An 11,113-nucleotide genomic window follows, 5' to 3' on the forward strand; every position below is an offset into this window, starting at 1 on the left:
TAAAACTTTTGTTTTTACTACTCTAACCGAAATCGTAATGTGATTACAATTTAACTTTAACGATAACGTTAAGAAACCTTTTTTTAATCTGGCATTTTAGTTAACCAAACCATTACACTTTCTCTCTCATCTTTATTTTCTCTTTACAAGTAAAATGTCAAAACAAACGACGTAAAAAGAAAACAAATACAAATTTTAACCACTAAATAAAAAAAATTCGTCAACTATAGTGTAAATGAGTCATTTAAAAATTTAAAAATCTACTAAAAACCTATTAATTTTGAATAAAAACTAAAATAAACAAAAACTTCATAATGGGTTTATTTGGTCAAACAAAATCAAAAGATCCCAAAGAACAGGTAAAGTGTATTTTTTGGTAAATAAAAATCATTAATTCAAGGTAAACACAAGTATGACGACATCATTTTCTGAAATAAAGTACCAAAACAAATGAAAGTATTAATTTATTATGATTTTATGAATAGGTACAAGAATGGACGCATAAAATACGCAAGGAAAGTAATCAACTTGATCGTCAAATACGCAGCATACAAAGAGAAGAGGAAAAAGTGAAACGATCCCTTAAACAGGCAGCAGCTAAAAATGATCGTGATACTTGCATCATATTGGCTAAAGAAATAGTTGGAGCGCGTAAAGCTATTAATCGGATTTATACTTCAAAGGCCCACTTAAATTCAGTGCAGTTGCAAATGAAAAATCAATTGGGTAAGTAGTCATAATGAAAAATTGTGTGAAACAATTGACCTACCCTTCATACTACACTTCCGAGATGAGGATATTTTGAATATTAAATGTTGAATATGCGTTCAAATTTATGAAATACCTATTTGATGAAAAGCACTGCCCTTATACAACCTATAACACAGCGAGACAAAAGCAAACTAAAGTAGAAATAAGTATCTGCGAAGTGGGAAGTTCTTAAATTATATAAAAAATTGCATTAACAATAAGGCTTAAACTTTAGGCAATTATTTGCAGCAGTAGTTAAACCAATTATATAAACCTTGGTAGCAAATGTAGTTTTTATAACTCCAGTTTTCTGTAAAAAGCAAAAATTAAAATTTGATTAGTGTTACTTTCAAAGTATGCAATAACTATAGCAGAGCCAAAAATAACATTAAAATTCAAAATCCAGAAAAGTATGTTTTTCTAATTCCTTGGTACGTATTTTGAGTGTGGATTACGGCTACATCTAAATAATTGATATCGTGATTAAACGAATGTAGAGCATGTAGATAAAACAGTAAAACTCTGCATAACTTTCATTGTGAAGCTATCTTTAAAATTAAAATCAAATATCTAAGGAGTGATATTATTTCGGAAAATACGTTTTTGAACATCTAAAAATAATAGTACATACATTTTTTTAACTTAATTTTTATTTACTGCAAATTTGTTGATATTTGAAAAGTCTTTTAAAAATATTATTGCAGATTCAAATATAACAATTTTTTTTTTTAATTTTATTTATTTATTTATTTATTTATTTATTTATTCAAAAACAATGGCTATAAGCCGATAGGGCCTAATTGGATAGTCTACAATTTATAATACAAAAATATAATTAGTACATTATTTAGTAGAACAATAAAACATATATTTATATTTTTTTAATTATAATAATAATTTACTTATTTTTAATAGTTAGACTTGATGTTTTGCACACACTGATTAGGATTCTATAAATTGGTGAAAATAAAGATAGATAAAAATAGGAGCGAAATGCAATAAGGTTATATAAAAGATTTTTTGCAACAATTGAGTTATACCAATTAAATTTTTTATAAAAACTTAGGGGAAATGGCTGTACAATATACATTTACATAGTGGAATATCATTAAAAATAGGCTTAGGGTTAGTTATGAATTTGACAAAAAATATTTTTAAATGCATATAATGAATGTGAAAATTTACGTTCCTGGTAAGGAATAACAGTATTCCATAAGCGCGCTATGTTAACTCGAAATGATCTCGTCATAAATAATGAAACATGTGTTGGACATATTAAAGAATGTGTTCTATTTGAAATAGCAAAGTTAAATTTATTCTGCAAATAGTCAGGTTTACCATATTTTATAGTTTTAAAAAAGAAAATCATTTTTCTCAACTGAACATATCGAAAGAAACTACAACCAAGTAAATTAACGTAATATTGAGAAACATGATCACTAATCCGAAGTCCATAAATATAACGTAATACACTATTAAAGGATATTTTTATTTTTTGTCAATGTTGTAGTTTGAAGTACATGAGTAAACTTCAATACCATAAATTAAGAACGGTAAACACAATGATAAAGCAACACGACGTTTTATTGAAGAGCGCAAGTAAAAACCAATATTATATAATTTTCTCAATGTCCAAGATATACGTGAAATTACTGAATTTGTATGAAAACTAAATGTTAGCTTATCATCCAATATAATACCAAGTGTTTTATGATGAGGAACAATTTGTAATACTTCGTTATTCAGAATAATGTTTAAATAAATAGATTGTTTAGAAAATACCATTACAATTTTAAAAACTTGTTCTAAGTTTATCATTCCTATTCTGCATGTCGATTACATTTCGATCGAAAATTGATATTCCAACAAAAAACGGAATCGGAATAATAAGAATAAGCAATTCCATTTTATTTTAATACTTTATGATTGTGTGTATTCTTCTGTAATTTGTTATTTTAGTGATGAAGCTTCGAATCGAAATGCAGAATACCAAAGGGAGAAAATGTCTATTCGCATTGAAATGCAGAATAGAGATGTATATATGAATTATGTATATATGAATATGAAGGAGGCTTTCTATCTTTGGTCATACAAGGTTTTATTCAAATGAGTGTAACTTTCCACCTTTTGGTCCTGCCCAAAATTGGCCGAAAAAATTCCGTTAGCTTTCATTGGGTCGACAATTTTTTTTTTAATATTTTTATTATTTATATATATTTAACTCAAGAATGAAATATTTTTTTAAATTTTAGCTTAGACCATTTCCTTTAAGAACTTAGTGGTCACTTAGTAGAATACAAGGGGCATATGCAAAAAAATAATATTGAAACTCAAAAATTATGCTTTTTTAAATAAAATATTTTCCTCTGACTAAGTAACCACAGAACTCTTAAAGGAAATGTTCTAAGCCGATCGGAAGACATCGATTTTAAAAGATGGATCACTTCACACGAAATGAACCATATATCTAATACTTTCTCTCAAAAAAAAGAGTTTTTCTACACCATTTTTGCCCCAAAAACAGATGCTATTAATATACATAAAACTAAAAAAATGCTTAAAAATGTTCTTATAGCAACTTTGCGTGTAGCTGGTTCCCTACAAAAATCCACCGAAGTAATGCAGGCAATGCAAAATTTGGTACGCTATCCGGAATTGGCTGGCATAATGCGTGACATGTCCAAAGAAATGATGAAAGCGGGTATTATTGAAGAAATGCTTGAAGAAACTATGGAATCCCTGGAGGAAACTGAGGAAATGGAAGAGGAGGCTGCCAAGGAAGTCGATAAAGTTTTGTGGGAAATCACAAATGGTAAATTGGGTGAAGCTCCCCTACCACCCGAAGATGCGGTTGCCGAAAAACAAAAAGTACCAGCTGCTGCTGTTGCAGTAGCCGCAGATGTGGGCGATGATGATGATGAAGAAGATGACCTACAGGAAATGCAATCACGTTTGGCTTCGTTACGGTCGTAAGAAAAAGCTAAGCATTATCGAATCATCGTGTACTTTTTAAATTTATCATTTAATTTGTCCATTATTTTATTAAATGGTTTTTATTCAAAATGATATATTTTATTTAAATTAATTGTATTTTTTAAGTTTACATTTTAATTGTTAATTTTATTTTTTATTAAATTCTGGTATTAATAATTTTAACTCAGTTTAAAATTCACGCTTTCTTTTCATATATTAAGTATTTAATATCTTTTGATAGTGTAAAAAACCTGAATAAATGTTTATTAAAAAATTACTATTTGAATTCTGTTAATATTTTATATATTGTTGTTTTTAGTTAACAGGTAATGAAATAATGCTAATTTTTCTACATTTTTGAAGCCATTATTGAGCGATAAAGTAATTTACAGATGGGGACCTTAAATAGGGGGTAGGAACAATTATGGACCGATCCCCACAGAGTTTTGAAGAGAGATTTAGCTTACACAAAACAGGTTTATGTCGAATTTTTAAAGTTTTAAAGTCATTTTCTAATAGGACCTTATATGGGGGTAGGGTCAACTGTAGACCGATCCTCGTAAAATTTTGTAGAACGTACTTGGTTCCTACGAGTCATATTTATATCGAATTTCATCGGGTTTCTCGTTTTTCAAGCCCAATAATAATTTTTCTTATATGGAGGTAGGGTCAATCCACATAAAATTTGGTTAACAGATTTTGGCTAGCAAGGAACTTATTTGAGTGGAATTTAACTACTATACTCGTATTTTTAAGGCAGTAATGAGCGTTAAAATAATTTTATGGAGGAGACTTTATATGGGGGGTAGGGTCAATTATAGGCTGATCCACATAAAATTTGGTGGAAAGGTTTTGGTTCCTAAGATACTGACTTATGTCAAATTTATTCGCAAAATTCTTGTTTTTACGTTTTCTGAAGCGGACCTTATATGGTGGATAGGGTCAATTATGGACCGATCCACATAAAATTTGGTAAATTTTGACTTGTATAAATCTTACTTCTGTGTAATTTCATTGCTATAATCCTATTTTTAAGCCAGTAATGAGCATTAAAGAAATTTTATGGGGGAAAATTTATATATGGGGGATTAGGGTCAAATATGGATGATCCGCATAAAATTTTGTATATAGATTTTGCTTGTATAAAACTTACTTCTGTGAAATTTCATTACTATACTCGTATTTCGAAACCAGTAATGAGCGTTAAAGTAATTTTATGAAGGGAACCTTATATGGGGGGTAGGGTCAATTATGAACCGATCCACATAAAATTTCATAGAGAGGGTTTGGCTAGTAAGACACTTATATCAAAATTCATCGCTATACTCGTTTGTTTAAGCTTTTAATGAGCGTTAAAGACATTTTCTGAAGGGGACCTTAAATAGGCAGTCGGGTTAATTATGGGCCGATCAGCATAAAATTTCACAGAGAGGTTTTTGCTAGTAAAAAACTTACTTATGTCCAATTTCATGACTATACTTGTATTTTTAAGCGAGTAATGAGCGTTAAAGTAATTTTCTGAAGGGGACATTATATAGGGGGTGGGGTCAATTATGGACCGATCCACAATTTAGTAAAGAGATATGGGCTCGCATGAAACTTATGGGTGTCAAATTTCATCGCAATATTCATATTTTTAAGTCATTAATCAGCATTATAGTCATTTTCTCAAGTGGACCTTGTATGGGGGGTAGGTCCAATTATCGTCCTATGTACGCCATAATTTTGAATTTAATTTCAAATCAAAAAACTGACTTGTGCAAAATTTTTGTGGACGCTATCGTGAAAACAACAGACAGACGGACGGACATTGCCAGATCGTCTTAGAATCTTACGAGGTTCCAGAATATATATGTTTTATGGGGTCTTTGAGCAATATTTCGATGTGTTATACACGGAATGACAAAATCAATATACCCCCATCTTTTTGATGGTGGGTATAAAAATAACTAAAAAGGGATTTTTTGTAAGCGGTCCAGCTCGCTAACGGTCATCGATGGACTGAAAATATTTTGAGAACAATTATAAAACATAACAAAGATATTTTGAAGCTGGGTAAAATATTGAATTTAACATGAAAATCGTGTCCTCCATACGATATTTCTTTGAAAACTGTACAGCTCACGAATGGACAACATCTAGTCGAAAAAATTTTTGGTAACATCATGTTACATAACAGCGAATATTTTCAGAGGGGTAACTTGAGCACCATTTTTTGTGAGTCGGTCTAATGTACATATCTCTAATTGTTTAAATTGTAATGACAGTTATAAAAAGTTCTCTTTTAAATACCCGCACATTAAAGTTCAACAAATCGTATTTTAAGGACATTATCATTTTGTCCTTAGTGAATATTGATAAAGGATTTTTAATGTGAAAAAATATATTCTTGATTAAGGTTTCACTTGAATACGTCAAGTGCACAAAATATTACTTGAAAAGACCAATTTTATATACTATATACACAAATTATAAAAAAATGATAAAAATATCAAGCACAAAATTTTAATAATTTTGGACAAAAGAATCATTAAACCATAAGAAAATGTTTGACTTTAGAACAAATAGTAAAAAAAATGTGTATATGAATTCAAGAAAAAAGAAAAACCATAAAAAATCATAGATATTAAAGATTAACACACAGAATGAGAAAAAAATAGGCATAAAAAGACGAAAAAAGGTCACATTAAAAAATGTTTATTAAAATATGTCTATTTTGTGTATATAATGTGGGGCAAGACTAGAAGTAATTTATGCTTATTGTCTATTATTTTTTTACCGAAACTGCGCTAAAAACATTTGATCATATTTATTGTAGAAATAAAATTACGTTTAAAAGTTTTTTTATTTTATTATTTTTTTAGTACATTAAAACGAGTGGTATTTCTCCAAAATGTACACTTGTAATGCCACTTGTATACATATTTTTAAGATTGTCCTCGTTTGCCGACATTCAAAAAGCTGATTCTACAAATGTTGAACATTTAAGAGAAAACCAAACTTGATGACAAGGTTTTCTTTAAAGTCAAGAAAAATACACAGACATTTTAATATTAAAACCAACCCATAATGCTACATACCGAAATATGTATGTAAAACATAAAGCTAATTTGTATTTTTTTTACAAACATTTAGGCTTTATGAAACCTTCGCTAAACATAGCCGCCCCCTTTTTCAATGAAAATTTTTCACAAATTTGATGTGTTGGCTTAGATGGCAGCAACCAAAAAATAAAAAGTAATAAAAAAAGATGAAGGGACTAACAAGCCAAATTATGGCAATTAAGTGACAGTGTTGCATGCCACAAAATAACGGAAATATGTATGTATGGTGATTTTTGTATATTGTACATAAATACAAAAGCACAGCCCAGTTGTTTCACAAGAAGTTAATACATCCTTTTAAAACAATTTTATTTGAAACACTAAATTATTTGACTCGTATGGGATAAAGAACTCAAACAGCATTTAAGCATTCCTAATACTTTAACGGAATACATTTAAAATCACCAGATGGTATGTTCTGTTTAGTCATAGGAAGGTAAAATAGTTTGGTTCGGTCTTCCCACTCAGAACTGCAGGGAAGTGCCTAGTTCATACAAACATAATTTTTTTTGTTAAATATGTAAAAAGGAAAAATAATATTTATTGTAAAAACGCGTAATTTAGAGGAAAAATTAAATTAACTTGACGCAACATAATTTAAAAAGGACCTTTTTTCTTCTTTCTGTTCTTCTTTCTATTAAAAAATTAATAAGAAAATATAAACTGCAATTTGTTTCTTTCAAAAATAATTTAAAGGATAAAGGGCCAGATAAAAAACGTATGTTTTTCACAACAAAAATTTATACAATTTTTTTGTATTAATGAATGTAGAATAAATACAGATAGAATAAAAGTAATTCTGTTGTCTGTAATTTAAAGCCATTTCTTATAACCACGAAATGTCGCATTTGTGATCAGATAAAATTGATCGTAATTTTTCTTTTTTTTTTTAATGAGTTTTATATGGGTTCACAATTTGCCAGACCACTTACAAAGATCAGAAAAATCAGAATCCAGGAAAAATTTTCGGATCTTGTTGAAGAACATAATTAACAGTATTTATCTCCTGTCAAGTTTCTTTGTCATGTATTTATTAAAACATCTTAAAGGCCCTCAATTAAATATCTAGTTTTTTAAGGCCCATTTAATACTGAGTACGCCAAGTAATTGGCATTAAAAAATGTAAAAAAACGGTCAATAACAATAAATAATACCTTGTGTACATTTATTAAGCTCTAAAAATAATTATTACAAAAATTAGGGTTCTAATTAATTTAAGAGACTGACAGACTATTTAAGAATGTTCAAATAATGAAAATATTTTATTTTAAATATTAAAGTAAATGAAACTTTAAATCTATTTTTTATACAATCCAACGTCATTGGTAGTGTCATATACGTTTGTAATTCCATGTGTATCACCAAGAAATATTTAACTGACCTAACAAAGTATAAATGTATGTATATTCAGAGCTTTTTTTTTGATATTCTGAGTCCATTTACCTTGTCCGTCCATGTAAAACACACTAGCGATAAAACAGCAATAGAAATACTGAAATTCATCTTAAATATAATATTAAAAATCGGTTCTAAACATAAAAAGTTATAAATACAAATTTAAGACAACCTCGAAATAAATTTTGTTTTTATCTAATTTTTGAGTATTTTTTGTCAAAAACTATCAATGATAATAAAAAGAACTAATTGATGAATAAAGATATCGTAATAACATTCGACATAATTATGCCCTACATCATTATAGTGGATAGGGAATTATGCGCTTGTGCTAAAGCTTGTAACACCCAAAAATATTGGTCCTACACCCGCCTCAAGGTATACCAATCGGCTAAGAATCACTTTCTGAGTTAATTTTGCTATATACGTCTGTCTGTCTGTGCGTCCGTACTAGCCCCCATAAAGCCGTAACCCCGAATAGGGCTTTTGAAACCATAATTATGTTAAATGTTCTAGTATGTTAACAAAAACAGGCAAAACTTAGTTTTATAAAAGTGTAAATGACACTGCCGATTTTAGTAATGATAGGTCCTTGTTTGTCCCTAGCCTCCATACAAGATTTTAAAAAATAGCTTTGAAGTAGACGAAGTAGACCCATATTTACCCTTGCCTAAATATGAGCCCTTTTGTGGAAAATCTTTTCTTTTGTAAAAAAATATGTAAAAATTCCAGAATTAATGTAAAAAACAAATTAAATGCTCTTTTATTTTAAAAAGTATTCACATTTTGAACATACTCACTGGTGTAGGGTCGGTCATGTCTAAGTATACATTAATACCTGTTCTTCATATAAAATAAGTTTTGTATATTAACAAATCATTCTGCAAAATCTTTCACAGATTGGACATTATGTCTGTGTGAAGAAAAAATAAAGTGCCAATATTAATAAGCTGGATCAAATGATAAAGTAATAATTTTTAATTTATAAAACCCAAAAATTTTCATTATACATGTTATATATGGATCATTAGTTTGGTGGAGTTTTATTAAATTCGAAAGTAATGATGAAAAAATTTTGTTTGATGGGAAATTATTAACCCACAAGTTAACGTTATTAACATCATATCTCATAAACAAATTACTATATATTAAAAATTTTAACACTATCACAATTTCCTGTAGAATTGTATATTAAAATCAGTATTCGATCCATAATAATGTCGTCCAAAATTGGTGTTTTTGGCCTCAGATATGCAGATGAAGGAATTAAAATTTTAACCAAATACACCAATATTAGTGCTGATTTAAAAACTTTCACAAATGAAAAATTTTAGAAACTAATTTGTTTTTATATCCGAACTTGTACACACTTTTTCCATAAAAAAACTACAAAAGAATTTTAAAAGACAAACTAAAATTTAATTTAATGACGTTTAAATGTATTCTATACAAACACACGTACAACAATAACATTTACAATCATTACAGTCAGTGACATAACAAAAAAATGTAATAATAGTATTTTGATTTTTATTTTTATTGTACTTTTATTTTGTTTTAAGGGGATTGTACAATAATAAATTGTAATACAATTTGAAAATGAAGAGAAAAATGAGAAAAAAAGAACCAAATCTATTTGTTAGAAATTGATTGTAGTTGTAGCTTTCTTTTACAAAAAAAAAAGTTGTAATGTAAAGTCGGTCATGGCTGACCTAATGATACCCTACGTGTATGTTAAAAATTTAGATTGATTTTTTAATAATAAAGTTCTTATTTTAATTCAAAAATATTTGAACAATATTTTGACGATTTTAATAATTTTTAATAAGCTTCGTCTTTGGGGCAAAATGAATGTTTGTGCCATCATGTTTTATTAAAAATTGCAACCTATAATTTGATTCGAATATTTCAAATATAGATGTAGTCAAGTTAAAAGAAAGTTTTTCTTCTAAATTTTGATTTAAAAAATATTGAACATTTTTTAAAACTTTTTTTGCAAAACAAAAATAAATGTTGTAGGGCTTTTCGATGAAAACATACATTTACTTTTAACAGTTAAAAGCTTTCAAAATGTTATAAATTTTCCAATATATTTGCCAATACCATTTTGTTTTTTGTTTGCAATATTTTGCACAATTGTTTTTATAACTACCATTCAAATTTGAAGGAGGTATATTAATTTCATCATTCTATTTGTAACACATTGTAAAATTGGTCGTAATCATACGGCCATGGTGGTCCATACGTATGCTCTAAACAATATACGTCATATCTTTTAGAGCAAACGTATAGACAGAGAAGCCAGAATTAAATTATATTTCAAGTATTCTTTATGGGTAGACATATGTAGCTCTAGCCCCAACTGCATAGGATTTAATTTAAAAAAATCCATTAAACACCTCTTAAAGAATATCACTTTATTTCGGATAAATTGTTTAAAAATCTAGAGTGTTGTTTGTTATGTAAGAGTTCGGTCTATAAAATTCCTTTCTACGAATTATCTTGATGGTAATATTCATACGAGAAAATTTTGATGACGGGTATAAAAGATTCGATATAGTCGAATATAACACACTTACTTGTTCCTACTAAAACTTTTGTAATCGCAACTGTGATTTATTTACTTTTAGTCTTTCGCCTGTTTATCCTTCAGGCATGTTGTGTGTATGTAATGGTCATTTTATTGTAGGATTTTGAATGATATTTGCTTTTTCGTTTTTTTCTTCATTATTTTAGCGTTGATTTCTTAAGATGACAATAAAAATAATTTTTATTACCAATAGTCGTTAATTCAAATAAATAGACTAGCTTTTATTTGATATGGTTCATGAAATAAAATCAAATGATTTATGTTTAAAATATGGCTGTCGGATGTTAATGAAATATTAAAT

The 11,113-nt window shown here is 28.3% G+C and overlaps 1 protein-coding gene across 1 annotated transcript; it reads left to right on the forward strand.

Annotated features, from left to right (window-relative positions):
- The first annotated feature begins 201 nt into the window (after positions 1-201).
- On the forward strand, positions 202-4,009 carry LOC111675797 (charged multivesicular body protein 3). The gene is made up of 3 exons (XM_023436638.2): positions 202-359; positions 486-726; positions 3,326-4,009. Exons 1-3 carry the CDS (start codon positions 315-317, stop codon positions 3,721-3,723), a joined length of 684 nt encoding a protein of 227 aa, XP_023292406.1. The 5' UTR covers positions 202-314; the 3' UTR covers positions 3,724-4,009.
- Positions 4,010-11,113: the final 7,104 nt, after the last annotated feature.

The sequence above is a fragment of the Lucilia cuprina genome, chromosome 4 (genome assembly GCF_022045245.1).
Source record: "Lucilia cuprina isolate Lc7/37 chromosome 4, ASM2204524v1, whole genome shotgun sequence".
Classification (NCBI taxonomy): Eukaryota; Metazoa; Arthropoda; class Insecta; order Diptera; family Calliphoridae; genus Lucilia; species Lucilia cuprina.